General features: G+C 46.1%; 1 protein-coding gene across 1 annotated transcript in view; it reads left to right on the forward strand.

Annotated features, from left to right (window-relative positions):
- LOC306658955 (uncharacterized protein) overlaps positions 1-18,043 on the forward strand; it is a gene marked incomplete at both ends in the record, with an annotated part of 82,596 nt that extends 64,553 nt beyond the window's left edge. The window contains one exon of the mRNA XM_079136229.1: positions 17,918-18,043. Coding sequence (XP_078992355.1) covers positions 17,918-18,043 — 126 coding nt within the window. The remainder of the gene's footprint in view (positions 1-17,917) is intronic.
- Positions 18,044-19,520: the final 1,477 nt, after the last annotated feature.

Below are 19,520 nucleotides of genomic sequence, written 5' to 3' on the forward strand. Positions count from 1 at the left end.
TGACTGCAGAGATATCAATACTTTGTTTCCATGTACTCTAGGTGAGTCAATTAATATTTCCCTCACTATTCCCAAATGTCTACTCCAGCAGCCCATAACTGCTCACATGATCTTTACCTTGAGTCAGTTCTTCCATGTTTCCCCTTGCTCTAGAATTCAGGGGAAACATCCTTATTCATAACCTAAAGCTTGGAATCACTTATCCAAAGTCACTCCTAGTCTATCGGAAAAGCAGGTCTCTAACATCTGTGAATGCCTCCTAGCCTATGGGGCATCATGATACAAAAAGTTTTCAAAAACGTCAAAATTTGGTGTTGGTCTTCACAGATGCCATTTCTATTCACTACAGATTCTTTTAGGCAGCAAAATGAACTATTTAAGACAACTTCATGAGGATTTCTTAATGTTCTAGGTCTGAAGGGAAGTTTTTACTCAGGTACTTCAGATTTCGTATTATTAGAAAACACTGGTATGTTTTATTGGAATCTAACATTTTCATAAATTTTCCCTATATGTTATTAAGAACTTTACATTTAAATTATCTAACCCTAGGTCCTATTATCTTAGATGTACAACTAAATAAGTGAGACCCAATGGCAAGGCCAGGATATAGTGAATGCAACAGTGGATATTTTCAGGAATGAGATACTCTTTCCAGTAGCCATTTAGAGTATTTGTCTCTGAGTGTTCACAATTGAATCCCTTCCTGTGCATTGCCCAACCCAAAGCCATGTCCCTCCTGACAGTCTCTAGTCCATGATGGAAGGTTTATATCAGTCTGGTCTTTCTACTTTAAGAGACACAGTTGCGAAGACCCATCCCAGCTCCAGAGTTCCCAGTCCCATTACCTGCAGCTTTTATTGCAAATACATCATAATGCACCTCCTCTTGCTGTCCAGTCCTACTGCCTTCACATTCTGTAGGTATTGCTCCTGGGGTACTCTCTAGTAAACTTCTTGCACTCAATTTTCCTTCCTAAAGTCTATTTCTGATAAATGAATCTAAAAGAGCTGTTACCAAAACTGATCCCCAAAAGAAAGTTTGTGAGTTTTAGAACTGAATTATTCATCTTGGTGGCAATAAATACTCTGGTATTATATGAAGAAATCAATCAATCCTAGTATGATAGAGTGGTACAACTGTTAAAGTTTTCCAAGTCATGAACTTGGAACTGAAACTTGTGGAAGGAAGCCTTGTGGAAGGGGTTAGTCCATACTAACTGTAAAGAGAAGGTAATTTGATGGGTTTTGCTTGGTATTAATGATGCATTGGAGAAAGACAATGAGAGGTTAAGTGTGGATAATCACCAATTATAAGTGAAGTGTGACAGACATAGGACCTCACTTGCAGCACATAAAGAAACACTTATCTCCTGAACCTGAAAGCAAAAAAGTTGAGGTTCATATTTAGGATTTAAATTTTAAGAGGAACAGAACTCCAGAGAAGGTTGAGTTCTCAGACATAGCTAGTTGCTGTGCAAAGGTAGGAGGCTTACTTAGAAAGTTGGGACTCTGAGACTTGGCACAGGGATATCTGCATCAGTGCACACAGCACCTTGAAGTGTAGGTCCTTCTGAATTCTCTTTGAGCAGAACTGGCTCATTGCTTCCTGTGAGTTAGAGCTCCCTTCTATCTTAAAGAAAATTTAGAGTACAATGCCTTACAGAATGTATATCCACCTCTCTTCTTGGTCATCAGAACAAGAATAAAGGTCACATTATTGCACAACCTGGTCATGGAAGTGTTTAGTATTCTAAAGGGAAAAAAAGAGATTAAACCTTGAAGGAGCTGCAGGACATAGCTAATATGTATCAAGAACCAGGAGAACAATAGTGAGACCGAATTCTGATCCATGAAAACAGAACATAGGACATAGATAATGAATGTACTTATGTACGAATACTGTCTTTTAAAATAGTATTTAATTCCTAAGAAGGATCCTAAATGATGTTGGTAACATGTGCTAGAGTGGCTTCTGGAAGATTTAAAAAATGGATAGGAATTCCATACCTAGAAGAATTGGTGGCAAAATAAAGAGCAAAAGAAAAATGTGGAAACAGCTGTCAGAGAAGTCAATAAATAAAGAACCAAAAGGAAAGAAAGGGAAAGAGCATGCTGTGATGGATATAAAGTGGAGGCTGAAAAATATACCACCTATGTAGTTCAGCAGGAGGGTCCAAGGATACTTTGTTTAACCAAAGTGATAAAAAAAAATCCTAGAGAGAAAACCATTAACCTCAATGACAGATTCAGTTGTAGCTGTCTTCTGTAGGCAGGGCTGATAGTGGAAGATCCTGTTACACAGATGGATTCAGAGATAGCAGTAGAGGTAATAGAATCCTGAAAAAACTAGTTAGGAGTTGATAGAACTTCCTTCAAAAGCAAGGTGGGGTAAATATCATAATGAATATATTGGACTACTCAAGCTGTCCTAACAAAAATCTGGTCAGCTCATCCTGTTCAAGGATTCCATATTCATGGATTCAACCAATCATCAATCAAAAATGTTTAGTGCAAAATCTGCATCTATACTGAATATGTATAGACTCATGTCTTGTAATTATTTCCTGAAAAACATAGTATAACAGTGATTTATATATCATTTATTTTGTATTAGATTTTATGAATAATGTAGAGATAGCATAAAGTATCCAGGAGAATATATATGAGATCCATGCAAGTACCATGTCATGTTATATCAGACTCCCATAAGCCATATGTAGCTTCTGTTTTGTCCTGGGCTGTAAAGGCACAGAGCTCCTGATGAATAGATTTTCAAGTAACCAAGTATTATGCATCATTAGTAATCATGAATTGAGTTTTATAAGACCCATCTAGTCTTAATATACAAGTGACACATCTCAGGGTACAAGTAAGGTACACAAAGTAGGTGATTCAGATTTCATATTAACCACCACTGCTACAAGACTTCCATTCCTCAGTTCACTCCTGTGACCACATAGTAGAGGAGTCACTCATGAAAGACTCCCTCCTCTACTCTTCAGGCGTCACAGCAGCCACCCACCTACACCAAGAAGATCAACTTCCCAGGTTCCATCTGTCTCCTGTTTGGGTTCTCTAGGAAGGTAGGGGCAACCCGCCAGATTGGGTGTGCCCTTTCCCAATTCCATGATCCCCTAAGCCCCGGAGCCACACTGCATGCTCGCTTGCGCTGAGCCATCACCAGCCATCATTCCGTGTGACTGCTGGGGTCTTCCACCAGTTTCGGACTCGGCCAAATCCCGGGCGTGACCAGACCTGGAGGAGTGGGTTCCGAGGGAGTGCCATGCTGCTGGGGCCGGTGCTAAGCTTGGTGACCCATGTGTCGTCAAGCACCCCTCCTTCCCAGCCTGGTCCGTTCCACCTGGCGTCGGGGACGCTGATGGCCTGCAGCAGGAGCTCGGATACCGGGCTCTCACGATGCCCGGTGAGGCCGAACGAGCACAGCGCCACCTAGCGGCCCTGGACGGTAGTGCGACCTGTCAGGCTTCCGCGGGGGGCGGGGGCGGGGGGTGGTCCCTGGTCCTGCCTGGATCTGGACGGACCCACGGCCCGCTGGGCTGCGCTCCGCACACAACCTGGCTCCTCTTCTCTTGGAGGAAGAGGTGAGGCTAACATTTCTTGAAAAGAGCAGGACCCTGCCACTCGCTCCCTTGTCTTTCCTCTTACCCTCACGGCTGAGCCGGCGCTTGTCTTGAAACTCGGTCGGAAGCTGCCAGGACCGGAAGCGTCCCTGGTTGCCGTGGGAACCGCGACGCCATCGTGCTGTCCCGCCGCCCCTCTGTGACCTCAGGCGGCTTCTGCAGTGTAGGCACCACGTCATGGAAGCCACTCCTCAAAATCCATGCTGCCCAAAGGCCGGAAAAAGCCTGTGGGGAGAGAAACAAAGTGCCTTCTCCTATCAGAGCCTGGCACATCCGCGTCCTTCACGCGCCACATGCCGGATGCCTGCCCCTTCCACATTAAATGTGGTGGCTCTCCCGTCTGTCGCTCTCATGTCATGGTTACAGGGGCCCTGGGTAACCAAGTGAGGCATTTTTGTGAGTGGACATGAATGCAATGGAGTGATTGGGAGATCACGGATGTGACTCTCAGCCACTTATCTCACTGTAATGAATCTTGAAAGAAATAGCTGCAAACGTAAGGAGGGGAAGATTGAAATTGGATGAGGAAAAATTTTTTTTCCCGCCTGCAAATATTAGTCCTGGGACCCCAGACAACGTGAGCCATCACCACTTACTTCCCTTTGCCTGTTTATATTTACTGACACCGTCTGACTGGGTTGCTGAGGCATTCCCTGATTTAGGGAAACCTGCTTTGCCCCAGAGAAACACCTTTCTCCACATCGACCAAACCAAAGGTAAGATCCAGCACCTCCACTGGGCTGTGCATTTGGCCCAGATTGCTCCTGGCGAGAATTTTTCAAAGGACAATGCCAGGAGGAAAAAGAGGAGTGAGGAAGGAGTCAGTAGATTGTGATTGTTATGCCAGGGCTCCAGGTGTGACTTATCCCACAAGTCTCCTTTCATTCTACCAACCTGAGCACAATCTAGTACCTACATACTCCTGACTCTCCTCCTGCCCCCAGCCTCCATGGATCACTGACACAATTTTGGGCTCGATGATGAGCAAAAACCGTTTTCTTCCTTAAGTAGGCAGGGACAGAGCTTTCCCTCATGACACACCCCTAGACTTGTGGGTCTTCACATGCAAAAAAGGTTTCTTGCAGGAAGGTTGTGAAGAAGAAAGTGAAGAATTCATGAAAAATTGTTTGGGTTTGTCTCGGAGTTGTTTTTCTGCATCTAATTTCAGAGTCAGAGTGGTAGAGGATCCACTCACTCATAGACCTGGAACGCACCCTTCCGGAAGAGAGCAGATGGCTCATCCTGTAGGGCGCTGGTGTAGCGTGAATCCCTGGCCCCTGAGGGGTGGCGGTGGGAACTAAAAAATAAAAAAAAAAACCCTTTGGAGTATGCCAACCTTCCCTCGTCTTCATTTTTTTTTCCTCCTCTCTTAATCAACTGAATGAATACAGTTCAAAAAGGACCAGTTGGACATGCAAATCTTTTCCAATGAGGGTACCTACCCTCAGAATGCCCATTTCCCTCCGCAGGGCAATATCTTCCTGCAGGGCAGGGCTGGCAGGCCCTGGAAGACACTGTACCTTCCTGGGGGCTCAAAGTTCCTTCTGGGCAAGGGTGAGCAGAGGATGTCCCAGTTGGCCACTAGTGACCTGCAGGTAAAAGTGGAGTGAGAATGGATTGTCCAGGCCTACAGTTGTCCCCCACCTCATGATCTCCCATCACTTGTGGTAGAGAAGGTAGGGTAGCCCTGAGTGGGCAGATGTCACAGACAGAGGGTGAGGAGATACTGGTCCAGAGTCCAGGCCTGTGAAGTGTGGGCTTAGGTGAAGGTCTATATATGAGGGCAGGGAGATGTGTGAGTGAGTGAATGAGAGTGAATGTGTGAACAAGAGAATGTGAGAATAAATGTGTTTGGGTGTGTGTATATGCATGTGTATGCAGGGCTGAGGTTGTCCTTCAGGGCAAGTGTGCCCAGTATGGATGGCTCTGGCACAAAAAGGTTAACAAGTAAGAATTTCTGATGCTGGAGACAGTGGACCTCTACCCCCATCATCTCAGGATTTGTCCTGGAACTCACGAGTACCACGACAGGCAACCTGGTCCCCTGGTACCCAAAGAGGACCTAGAGTCTCAAGCCAGGTCTGCTACAGAGTCTTCTCTGGGGCAGTTGCTGAAAGGAGTTGGCCTAGCACTCCTGGGCGGGGGGGGGGGGGGTTGGTTCTTGGTGGTGTCCAGGCCTTGGACTGACTAGATGTCCTCTAAGGCCTATGTTCTTCCCTCCAAAAACCCTTTGTCCATTTACCCCCTGGAGCCAACGGGAGGGGGGCAGTCTGTGATGATCAGGAAAATGTAACGTAAGAGGCCACCTGGCCAGCACCAGGGTACTTTTCTTTCACATGCTGAGGATAACTGAGGGTTTTCTCACTACAGACCAGCAGCAGAGGGTTGCACTGTCCACAGGTGGTGTAGCTCCTGCCATAACCAGCATTCCATATGCTCCCTCTTTAGTACTATAAACTCCCTTTTATGGATAAGGCAGAGGGTTGGGAGGTTGAGGTGACGCTCAACATTAGGCATTGGGTTTGGAGAGACAGCTAAGCTCAGGGAGCTGGAGATACTTGAAGTGCACAATATTTCCTGCCCTGGAGAAGCAGGGCAAGGATGGCCTTGGGATTACCTTTGGGACAGGTGGTGGGCTCCACAGTGGCAACCTGGGGGCAGTGGGGGCCCTGTGGGCAGGGCAGACAGTCATCAGCCCCAGGCAATGGGCTGAAGGTACCATGTTTTCAGGGCAGCTCATGTTGGACTCCTGGGGGACAGTAGAAACCATGAGGACATCTGTATCCATGACTACCATCGGTGGGTGCTGAGGTGGTGCTGCCTCTCAGGCAGATGTACCTGAGAACATGGAGAACCATAGCTGGCCTCCTCCATACTGTTGGGGGTCCAGCCAGCCTTGGGGGCCCTGGGCTTCAGGCTTGTCCTGGGGCAAAGCCAGTGAGGGTAAACTAAGGGTTAATGGCTCAGCTGAACATCCCTGGGACCAGAAGTTTCACAAATGAGCCCCATGCTGACCAGCACCCTCAGGTTGAGCTAGCATGCCACAGCAGCCTAGGGGAACTAACTCAGACTTGGTCAACTAGGTCTTGAGTCCTGGGGCTCAGATTGTCTTTCCCTGTCTACACTTGTGTCCCAGTTGTGCCCAGAGGGTCAGAGGTATAGGCGGAAGAAACTCTATTCTTATTTAAATCCCCAACATGCTCTCCCCTTGCACCCTGCTTATTACAGGAATGTTGCCCCTCTCCCTCCATAAATGTCATTGTTCAAGCACAGTAAGTGGGTCATATATTCATATGTAAAAATAAAATAGATGTAAAAATAGATCAATAATGCCTTTGGCTACCAGCACCCTGAGAGAGCAGAGTGCTCTGGACTGAATCTACACCTGAAAGAATAGAGTTCCATGGAGTTCATGGTATGAAGCTTTGGAGCTGTACTCTGTGTCTCCTCCTGGCTCTGAGGTCCTTCTCGGTTTTGCAGATCAATCCCTCTATGGCTAAAAGGTATGTCTGGTCACATCCATGGGACTGTGTTCAGAAAACGAACTAGGACTTGGATATAGAGGCCAGTATGCATTGTTGGAGTGAGCAGTGTGTGGCCTGGGTGTAGGTGATATGCTGATGCCTTGAGATCCCAACTTGATTCTGGTGTGACACATCAATATGATTGTGGGCCCCTCAGGGTCCAGGAACTGTGCAGGAAAATGATGCCCTCTGCTTTTTTCAGCAGCACCTGTCCACTTACCACCTGGCTATACTTTGTTCTAGGTGGTTTATATAAATTGGGACAGACAACTAAGTGAAAAATGCATGTCACTCTCCCTTGTCCCATGTAGTCACTGCTATGCTTACCTTCCCAGCCTTGGGCCCAATCTTGGCCAGGCCTCCTGAAGTTGTGTCCCATGCTTCTTGTACAGGCCAAACCCCTGCTTCCTTCAGATCTTGACTGGATGGAATCTTGGTCCTTTTCTCTTCCCCCCATTGATACCTGTCAACATCCTAGGTTGCCTTTGAGCCTCCACCAATCCTTCCCCTTTACTGTGGGGTCAATGTCACTCTCCAAAACACCTGGAGTACCTTGTCCAGACCCTATGAAAGTTTTGGTCAGAGGTCACCACATACCGGGGCCAGGCCCTGATATTTACTCTGTCTTCTTCTGGCCTCTTTCCCATTGTGAACTCCTTTTGTACCCATTCCCACTCCTGGCCCAAGAAGGTCTGAAAAAGAGCTTGGTATAAGGGGCTGTATATCCATTGAATCTCCTCCACAAGCAAGCCTAGGGCCTCTGAGACAAACTGACCAGTTAGGACCAGGGCAAAGTCCAGAGAGATGGTTCTTGTGTCCTGAATCAGCACAGAATTGTCCTGCAGGGCAGGGTCTGCAGGCTCTGGCACTGCGTGCTCCAGACCTTTCTCTGAAGGTGCCTCGGGACATGGGTGTTGGGTGGGTTTCTGAGTACCCAGAGGGCAGTAGTAGCCAGCAGGACAATCCATTGGCCTCATGGGCCTGGCTCCTTGCTCCTGGATCTCAAAGAGACAGAGCCTGTGGACACAGTGGTTGGGTAGTCAGAAATTGGTGCCATCCACATTCCCAGTCTTTCTGGAAAGTGAGATTTCCTCCAGGGAAAGGAAACTTCTGGGACCTGGGGATTTGGACAGAAGCAAAATTCTCACAGGCCCAGCAGAAGGCAGAGAAAATGGAAAACAGGTAGAAAACAGGCTTCATTCTTTTGCATGAACCTGCATCCCCTCATAGTCCTGCACTGGCTTTGGGGTATTGATGGCACTGGGCTGTCAGGCAGTTGCAAGCTGGGGTGCCCATGGTGATCAGTCACTATCCATGAGGATATCTGCCACATGTGTAAGCCCCTTTTGCCTTCAGGGAACTTGGGAAAACCTAGATGTTAATAGACAGAGAAGAGGGACCTCCTAGACCAAGTGGCAGCTCCCACTTTCCAGCAGGACTGGTCTTGCAGATGCTCTGTTCAGGTTCATCTTGATACTGTCCAGGGGATCAGATCAAAGACTCCAGACTGCCTGTGGGGCATAAGTGCCCAGGGGGACAGATAGCATCTAGAAAAGAAAAGGGAAAGACTTGTTCTGGGTCTGCTAAGGGGAGCTGGAATTGACCATTATCTTTGGGTTTCTCCCCTTGTTTGCCTGATCTGTTTCACTAGAGGGGGATCTTTGACCTGAGAGTACTTTTATTTCCTCCCCCAAAGCACAAATTCTCTATCCTTGACTGATCTAAGTGTTTCTTGATGTTTTCCTTCCTTCTTTCTCATCCCAGGAGTCTCCATCTCCATTTCTGAGCAGACACTGACCTCTGGGTGCAGGAGGAGCTTCACCAATGCACAGTATTCCTCACCTCTTCTGCACAGTCCAGGAGCCATAGAATCTAAGCTGAAGGGAATGCCATGGTTTATATCTCCCTCTGAGATGACCCACTGGGAATTGTGAGAAGTCTCCATTCTTACCTGGACTGTGTCCAGAGAAAGAGGCATGGGGGCAGTACCAGCCTCCTTCACACGAGGCCTCTGGAAAACTCAAGCCAGGAAGGGAGCAGAACCAGGCAGCTGAACATGGCTGGCAGTCCTCCATGGGATGGGCACCTGGGATGGGCAAGAAGGAGCCTGTAGGTGCACACACTGAGCCTGGGACAGGAGGTCTCCTGGATGGATAATTCCTGATTTCTCATCTAGTATTCTGAGGCAAAAGCTCAGTGGAACCCTCCCCAAATTCCCACAGTGTTTCTGCAGCCCAGCCTCTCTGTAACCTTCTCTGAGAGACAGCCCAGTTCTACATCATTCCCGTTACTCTTTTAACCTCCACACGGCATGCTCTATCTGTGTAGGACTGATTCTGCTCTGTAAAGGAAATTCAGGGATTTATTCTTATGTCTCCCTTCAGAAGACTCACAAGGCTGACTTCTAGCTCCTTTCTCCTCTCAGGGGCCCAGAGAGTAGACCTCACCCATGAAAGACACACAGGGGGAGCATGGAGTTGGCCAGGGGCTGCCCTGGGGACAGAAGTGTCCTAGAGGGCAGAGGTCTCCTGTGATACCATCAGTGGAATTAGGGACAGATGCTCTCTGAGTGCAGTAGAACCCAGCTCTGCAGGACCCTGATGGGGTCACCAGTACAGGCAGGAGACAATAGAATCCTGGAAGGAATAACAGGATACCCCTGGGCTGGGGGCAGAGGACTTGAGTTGCCTGTCCCCCAGGGATGATCTCAGATGCTCTCAGGTTGTAGCCCAGGCCTCTTCATCTGAGCCAGGCCTGAGTCTATACTCAATTGGCAGGGACAGTGTGGCCCAATGTGGCCAGGGTGGGAAAAAGAGGATGGGGTGGGTCCTTTCCCCTTACCTGCCTCACAGGGAGTACAATCTGACTGCTGGACACCCTCTCTCTGGGGCTTGTATGTGCCCCTGGGGCAGGGGAACTGAAAAGCAAAGGTTGTGGAGGCTGGGCAGTAGTGGCCAGCAGGACACTCATTCCCTGCCACAGATGAGGTGTTGGCCAGGCAGAGGAAACTACAGAGAGGAGAGGGGAGGAAGGTATTAGAGGTCTGGGTGTCTGATGTGTGCTGGAGGTGGCTACCTGCGTCACTGTCCACCACTGACTTCTGGACTTATCACCCTCTCAGGGATGCTCCTCTGCACAGTGCAGTGCCCTAACTGAGGGTTTGAGGTCGGAGGAGGTGAATGGTTTAAATGGCAGGTAAACAGTTGCAGACTTGAAATTAGGAATGACTCAGTGATACCTAACAAAGAGATCACAAGACAGAGACAGATGGCTGAGGAGGAGTTGTGGAAATTCTCTGGTGACTTCTTATAGTCCATGGCTTAGCCACCTTCTGCAGCAGGAATGCAAATGTTGTGTCCAGAAACTCAAGGGTCCCCAGGATGCCTCTTAGCACTCACCCCTGGGGACAAGGCTCATAGTGACCTTGAGCAGTCAGGGTGTTGTGGGTTCCTTCAGGGCAGGGTTTTGGGGAGACAGTACCAGGGGGTCAAAAATGTCCTGAAAAGGCTCCATTTTTTCCTTCTTTTCATCCTGAGCAGACGTGTATCATCCGCATAAATAAAGTCTCTTGCGTGAGATCTTGTGTTTGTAGAGCATTTTTTCTGGGAGCTATTGGTGAGCCACAACTGAGCCAGCGACCCCTAATATCTGGTGCTGAAACCTGGGATGGGTCTTTCCGCTGGCAAGCGGAATCCCATCCAATAGCCCCAGTGTCCACGGATAGAGGCTCAACTTCCATTTACCTGGATGCCCAGTTTTCTGCATGCAACACCAGACTCCAAATTGGTGAGTTCCCCTTAGGCAGGTCCCCTAGACCATTTAAACACATCTCGGCTGATCTGAGAAGCAGCCGTTGAATCCGGTGCTCTCAAGACTGCCGAGGTGTGGGGGTGCCTCCTTGGTCCCTATAGTTGGTCCTAGTTGCTGGGTGGATTCCTGATTTTATGGTGCTGAGATTCTTTCTCAGGGTTTGAGGCTCGTCTTATATTTTTTTCATCTCGCTCGGAATCCTGGCCAGGTCCTCAAACTCTCTTGGCTAATGCCTGGTAGACACTGGTACTGTGTGACGACCAGACCTGTGTACTAACCTTCTCGTTGCCTAGTATGTGGTCATGGGATGCATTGAACACTAACTAGATGGGTCTCAGTCTTCGCCATGGGATCTAGGACTTCCACCCCAGCAAACTCGCCCCTGAGATGTTTATTAAACAATCTCAAACACCTTCACCTGTTTCCTGAATTAGAGCTAAACTGTCCTTTAGATGGTAAGTCAGAATTGTTTATTTATGACACCCTAAATTCTAGCTTTATACTAGGTATAATCATATGCCTAATTATACTAGTTATAATTAAGTATATATGTGGGCGACCTGGTGAATAGAAAGAGACTTTTCCCCTTTGTGTTTTTCCTTTCTTTCATGCTAAACCTAATCTCTGCTCTCCTCAAAAACCTGAACACGTTCTCTTAGCTTCTCCTCCCCCTTTTAATCCTTTCTCTTCTGAGTTTGATCCAGCTGATGAGTCATCTCCTTACAGGCTTCCTACTGCAGAAGCTCCTGTTCATTCCTCTCCAAAGCCTCATTCTGTTTCTCTTTCTGCTCCTCCATTCAGCCCACCAAATCCCCCCACCATGCGGTCTCGTACACATATTCTAGTTCCTTTATGGGAGGTGGCAGGCGCGGAGGGAGTAAAACCTGAACACGTTCTCTTGGCTTATTCCTTATTTTCAAGTTTTTCTTTCTTGCTTCTCAGCTCTCCCTGCAGGCTCAAGCCCTCCAAACCTATTAGCCCCTTTCAGATTCAGATCTCCGTCAAGGGTTACACTGAAATGTAAATGAAGAAAGGCGAAGTAGAAGACCAGTTTCAACACGCCCTCCCCCCCCCCCCCCCCCCGCAAAAAAAAGTGTCCATTTTAAATTTCTCCTGGGCTACAACTCAGAATACTTTTCTCCCTTTTCAACTTTTCTCTCCTTCTCATTTTCTCATGCTTTAATTAATAACCATTATCATTTTTCTTCTAGGAAATGCTGTATTTTTTAGTTCACAATTTTGATCCTACATACCTAGGTTAATGATTTTTGATCAGTTCTTTTTATCCAACTCTAGAGTTATTTTTGAACATCCGTTACATTGCAATGGAGATAAATATTACAAGGCCTTTACTTTTGTGTTAAATATAAGCACACATAAAAATTAAAATTTAAAAAATGGATCCAAATATTTTTAATTCACGTGATTTAATGAGGTTGAGGTTCAATTTAAATTGGGTAAACTAATAGAAGTAAAATGTCCTTAAAATTAACTCACAAATCTCTAAGTGGTCAAACTAATAAAATATTAATGTTTATAAAATGTTTAACATCAATTTTTTTAGGACTTTTCTTCAACAGGAAAGAGACAACAAATACTGTTGGTACACTTGTCTGATATCTTGGTTTTTCTACAATAAGCAACATGTATGGGATTACTCAAATGTGTTTGTTAGAGACATCTGATTAATTTATAAAGCTATTCCATGGAGTAACATACTTAAAAACATTATTCTTTGTATATTAAATGTGTTCATATTTTCCAGGTATACAAGCCTTTAAAGCAGAAAATTTATTAAGCTGCTGTTCTCCAAATTAAACTTGTCTGTAATGGTAAACCTATCATTTAATGTTCTATTATAGGACCTGTCATCAATAGGGTATATGTAAAATAACATTTGAGAAAGAGTGTAATGTGCAGTAGCAAAAATGGGACAACAGCGACTGAAATTGGGGTCTCTGATGACCTCATGGCTGTGGCATGCCTGGTGCCTGGGAGTGCTCCTGTGTAGGGCCACAATGTACTGCTGTGGCAGTACATTGATCTGAGGCACACAGCTCTTGGGCAGGAAGGACAGCTCCCTTCTCTGGTTCCTGCCCACCTGACAGTAACTTTGGAACCTAACATTACACACACATAAATATTGCTGACATAACTCTTTAGATCTGCATTTCCATCAGAGAACAGAGCTCCATCTGATCTCAGCTTAATCTTCAAAATTTGTGTTTATACTCCTTTGCCCCTCACTGAAAAGCCCCATGTTACCTGAGATAAGGCTTTGCTTCACAACCCTGCTACACATTCATTTAAAGTTGTGTTCAAAAGTTTGATGTTTGTTGTACTGTAATTTCAAACGGGAACTCAGCCACAATTAAAGATAGCTATTGCACAAACTGAATGTTATATTTTCCTTGTAAACTCTAATTGGTGCCTGATCAATATTTTGCAGAAGTACTGCTTCAAGAGCGAACATCATAAATTAACTTGGAATAGTAAGCCATCACCTATAGAACAGATAATGTAAATCCCAATTAGATAAAAGGGGGTAAATAACTGTAAAGTTATAGACATTAAAGCTAAAGCCCAGTACTCTTACTTTATGACTGGTGAGACTGACTTGCTTGATGGTTAAGATCAAATTTAGAGATTGAGATTAAATACAGAGGTCAAGAAAAGTCCATATTTGGGTCTTGCCCTCAAAGTCAGTCTGAACCCAGGGAACAAGAGGACTTCTCCATGGAGCTTTGCAACTCTGGGTCACACAACCTCCTGACCAAGGAGATTGATGAGACCACTAGAGGATGAAAAAGCCACTCCATGCACCTGATGCAGAGGAGAGTCATGGAAAAAGGGAGACATCCCTAATGCTTCCAAGGGGAGCCACCTCATCGAGAAGACCCTGCCTAACCAAATGGCACTAATGGAGCTAAGAAGCTGCTCTTAAGTTCTCTATGAGTGACCCCTGTGGAAACTCAGCTGACTCTTTAACAGACAGGAACAGGTCACTTTGGCCAGCTTGATCTTAAACACCTAGCAAAGCAGTTAAAACCAAAATATAGCCATTCTTGGGCATTTAAAAATAATAATAACTATCAAGAGAAACTGCCAGAGTCAGAAGTTTGTAGTCAGTTTAAGGCCTACAGACACTGGTAGGCTTAATCTATGTTTGCTAGTATCTCTACTAAATGTTGTGTTTACATTCCTGATAACCTAGACAATGTTAAAGCTCCCAAATAAAGGCCTGTCCTCTCCAGCCTTTGCTAGGCCTTGTTATGGGAACAACTTCTCAGTTCTTCCACCCCGTGGTGAGGAATTATTGACTTCTGTCGTCTTTATAATATGCATTAGCATGTTCCAGATCCTGCAACATTTATATTGTATCAATCTCATTTCAGTACTCATGTCTTTTTGTTCTTCTGTCATAGAAGCACCCATTCCCAGATGCCTTTACAGCCTGCTCTCCCGCAACCGGACTTCTACCATGAACCCCTCAATTGACCCAATTTCTAAAAAGGAGTCTCCAAACTGCTTGCCCCATGCTGCCCACTTCCAACTCGAAGAAGCCAGATTGGCCATCACCCCTTTTCCCTACAGCAGTGAAGGAGTTCCTAGTATTAGAGGGGTAAATGAAGTCAGAATTGGGGACAGGCAGTTAGTATAGAAATAGAGGATCAATCAGATGGAGGAAATGAAGTCCATAAAAATCATCTGCCTTTGGAAGCCTGGAAGGAGAATGAACTTTTTACATCTCACCTGCAAAACCAACCCCAGTCACCTAGGCAGGAAGGAGAGAGAAGGCTTCAAAAAGAACTGGAGAGCAAGATTTTTTTATTTTTTATAAAAAAAGAAATGGGGGAATGTACGGTATAAAGCCGCCCGCCTCTCCCGTTACAGGAATTTCCCGCCTCCCCACCACCTGTCAATCTGTGCTCTGCCTACCTCTTATGTTACAGGAATTTCCGGCTTACGCTGTCGCCATCTTCCTGCCTCCCACGTTATGTCCTAACATGCTATTGGTTCATCAGTCAGCCTGCAAGAATTCTCCGTGATTGGTTCCTTCCAGCCCGTGAGATTCCAATATCTGGGAGAAGCTATACACCATCTTTCTCCTTTTTTTCCTTTTCGCCCTGAGCGGACGTGAATCGTCCGCATAAATAAAGTCACTTGCGTGAGAAAAAAAAAAAAAGTCCTGAAAAGGAAGCAGACCTCACAGGTCAGGGTTCCAGGGAGCCCCCTCCCTGTTGTTCATTGTATTCCCAGGCTTATAGGGCTCTTATAGGATCCAGTGCATGGTTGTTAGTCTAATTCACATCCCCTGTGTGATCAGGGAGGCTGTGGTATGGGTGGCAAGATGGTGAAGGAACTACCAGGCCCACAGGAAGTTGTGGTGCATAGAACCCCCATCTCAGGAGTTCATGAGGGACCATTAGGCCTTCCTCAAAGGCTGGTCAAAGTGTCTCAAGAGGAGACAAATTCTTCCCATATTGAGCAGGCAGGAACCTCTGACTCAGCTTTGGAGATAATTCTATCTTTCTCCCCGTATTCTCTCACTCTACTTGGGCCTTGTGGCTGGGATGATGCACATGACTTGTGATGGGGCTACTTTGTGAGTCCCCATCCCTACCCTGGTCAGCCTCCAGTCTGCCTCCCTCTCACTGGCCCAAACCTGGCCATGCTGACCCAGGCACACTCTAGCATGCCTGTCCCTCAGGTGTTGTGGTTCCCAAGGCTATTGGGTTCTCTTCCCACTGGTGCTCTCACCTGGTGCACATTGGACCCCTTGGGGCTCCTCACCAGCCTCAGTGCACAATATCCCAGGTGGGCAGGGCAGACACCAGCTCTGGTCCCAAGCCCCTCTCTTTACATTCCAGGTCCCTGCAGGGCAGGGCCACTGCCTGGGATCCTTGGTGCCAGCAGGGCAGAAGTGGCCAGGGGGGCAGATGTCAACAAAGGAAAGTCCCTCCTGAAGGAAGAGGGGCCATTGAGGTTTAGAAACTGAGAGCAAGGGGTTTCCTCCCACCAGCTTTTCTCCTGGACCTCCATAAGCTTCTCACTGAGAAAGCCTGGCTAGCTTAACTTGATTTAGCTTGACTCAGCCCAGGTACACCTGTTTTTCTGCACCTCAGTATCCCTCCAGAAACCACTCTTGGATTTTCACCGTCATAAAAATGGAACCAGTTTTAGTTGTTAAGTTGTTAAATAACCCAAACAATCCCAACCCCATGCTTCTGGTCAAAGTTCTCATACACAGCTTTAATTGTGGCAAGTGCCCCTCTCTGCCTATCTTCCATTTATCCTATATTAATTAACCAATCTATCTACTTATCACATATCTATGTTTTTATCAGTTAATCTATCACCTTTTTTTGTATTCATTAATCAGTTTATCTATCAGTCAGGGAAGAAAATCAAAGTAGGGCTCTGATGGTTAAGGGCACTTAATGTTCAGTGGGGAGGCCTTGCTACAATAGGTGTCAGGCAAGTTTGACAGTTGTGCTTTTTAAAATTTGTTCTTTTTAGTTATACATGACAGTAGAATGTATGTTGACATATCATACATACATGGAGTATAACTTCCCATTCTTGTGGTTGTACACTGGTCATGTATTCATATATGAACATAGGAAAGTTATGTCTCATTCATTATACTCTTTCCCATTCCCACCCCCACTTCCTTCCCCCCATTCTCCCTGTCCAAATTGGTGAACCCCCACTCTTCCCTTCCCCATCCCCCCTATTGTGAGTCAGCATCCACATATCAGAAAGAAGATTTAGCCTTTGGTTTTTTGGGTTTTGCTTATTTCATTTAGCTTGATAGTCTCCAGTTCCATCCATTTACTGGCAAATGCCATAATTTCATTTTTCTTTATGGCTGAGTAGTATTGCATTGTGTATATGTACCACACCAATTGCACTTTCGAAGTGAGCTGTCTACACATACCCACTGGTGCATGACCTTGTGAACTGGTCAAACTGTAACTTTCTAGAATGAAATTCACTAACCTTTGTAACAGTTGTGAAACCAGACCAACTTTACTTTTCCTAAACTGCTCAGAGATGGAAACTGTGCCCTATTCTTTCTTACAATTTTTCTTAAACAATCTTGTTGAACTAATAATTCTTAACAATCAAGTGATGTCATTAAAATGTCAGTTTTAGCAGTGAGTGGTGGTACACGCCTGTAATCCCAGGGACTTAGGAGGCTGAGGCAGGAGGATGGTGAGTTCAAAGCCAGTCTCAGCAAAAGAGAGGTACTAAGCAACTCAGTGAGACCCTATCTCTAAATAAAATACAAAATAGGGCTGGGGTTGTGGCTCAATGTTTGAGTGTCCCTGAGTTCAATCCTTGGTACTCCCAACCCCAAGCAATGTCAATTTTTACATCATCAAAGGGGGGTTTGTTAATGACAAATCCAGATTTGCAGTTTAAGTTGTAAAAACAGACACAAGCCTTTACAACCACAGAGTACAAAGTCAAGGCTGCTTGAAATTGTTTTCAGGATGGTGACCTTTATAAGACCCACTAATCATAATTCTTCTTTGTTCTTGACTAGATTGATTTTATCTCATACTGTCACCTACCTATCTATAATTTATCAAGTAATCAATGTATCTATCAATCATCTGTCTGTATCATTTAATATGTATTCATTTATCAATTAATCATTCTATGTATGTACTTACCAGGTTATCAATCTATATCGTCTATCATTCATCTATTAATCAATAACTCTATCTTTCATATATCCATCTTCCATGTATCAAACAGTGTAGCTACTTGTTATTAGTTACCAAATATTCCCCTGAGATGATTTTCTATTTCTCTGTCTAGATATTTTTCTATTACTGGGACTTAGCACTGTTTTGTTGTTGTTTAGTTTTACCCATTACAATTTGCTGTGTTTTGAACGCTTTTACATAAATGACTTACCCCCTTTCAGGTTCTTTTCCACATTGGAATTATTGGACCCAGGACAGAAACTTCATGGGCTCTTGCTTTGTGTGGCAAGCTTTCTTCCAGCAGCCCTGGATCTGGACAGCAGTGGGGTTGGAAACTGGGTAAATAAATGCTGGGATGGGTAAATAAATGATACTGGAGCTGTACTGGATTTGTACCCTTGCTCGGCCATCTGCAGACCTTCTTCATTTAGAAAGGGGGAAAAGTTGTGCTCTGGGATCCCTGGGTTGGCACATGTGGGGATCTGCAGAGGTCAAAGCTTCAGATAAATGAGGGAGGCAAGGAAAGTGCTTAGTGAGCAGGAGGGGAAGATCCTCTCTCTAAAAACACACTCTGGGCTCTGTGGGCAATGGCAATTACCCTCAGTTCCTCCAAACGGAAACCTAGTCATACTGATTAAAGTGCAGTTTATGACTTGCTCTGCACAGCCCTCCAGTGTCACTCTCACCACCCTGAGCTCAGATCACTTCCTCGAATAATCCTCACACTCCCCACTGATTAGAAGAGCCTGTAAAAATGGCAATGGCAGAGACAGTAAAAGTTAATGAAGTGCCACCTTCCTCCTCACATGGAACTGCTTTGTTGTCACTGGAATTATGAGACACATGAATACAGATGTGGGCAGAGGGAGGACAAAATGATTGCTCCTCTGGGTCAGAAAAAGGCACCTAGGCTCCTGCTCATTGCTAACCTAGGAGCTGAATAAAGTCAGATGCCCTCACCATCTGCAGCTTCCTGCAGTGGGCACTAAATTAGCCCCTAGTCAGGCTCATGGCAATGACTGTGCAGAAGGCAGTAGAGTATAGAAGTTGTGTGCAAGTCCACCCAAGAAGCCTCCAGAGTCCTTCCCATCCCCTGTACTCCACTTATCAGGGCTGGGTTAAAAGTGAGTCCAGGGTAGGGCTGGACCAGCCCTGATCTTGGGCATACACGTAAGATGCCTCTGCCCCAGTTTCCTGCTGTGGGATGGGCTTGGGCATGGGCAATTTGCTCTTTAGATGCCTGTGGACACTGAAGTCCTCCTTCCTCCAGCCTGTGTGCAGAATCCTTCCACTTGAGAGGAAATGGAGTCCCATGCTGTTCCAGAGAGGAGGCTTCATGCTTATTTTCCCATCTAATCCTCTCTTCCCTAAAGGAAGCATGTGGGGTCTCCCCAGACCTAAACCCATCCTGGAGGGTCTATTCACTGCACTCCCCACTGCCAAATTGTGTGCTCCTCCCTGACTGGCACTGAGCTCTGGGGAGTTAACTGTCAGGAGTATTGCCACCCTTGGGACAGGCTTATCAGGGCTGAGCCTCCCACCTCCCGACTTTAGGGCCCTCTGAAGATGGCATTTGACCAGAGACAAAGAGAAGCTTCTGGCATCACATGGCTGAGGCTCGATGGTGCCTGGCTTAGGACAGTGGTGGCCAGCAGGGCACAGGGCACAGGCTGCAGTCTGTGTTCCACCTGGAGCTTGGCGGCGGGTTCCTCTAGAGGAGAGAATACCAAGGGCCCACAGCATTCTAGAGGGACCCCTGATACATGGCAGGAAGTTTCTTTGCCCCAGACTCCTTGCAATAGGTCAGGGCAAATTACAGCCTGT

Source organism: Sciurus vulgaris, assembly GCF_902686455.1.
Source record: "Sciurus vulgaris genome assembly, chromosome: 4".
NCBI lineage: Eukaryota > Metazoa > Chordata > Mammalia > Rodentia > Sciuridae > Sciurus > Sciurus vulgaris.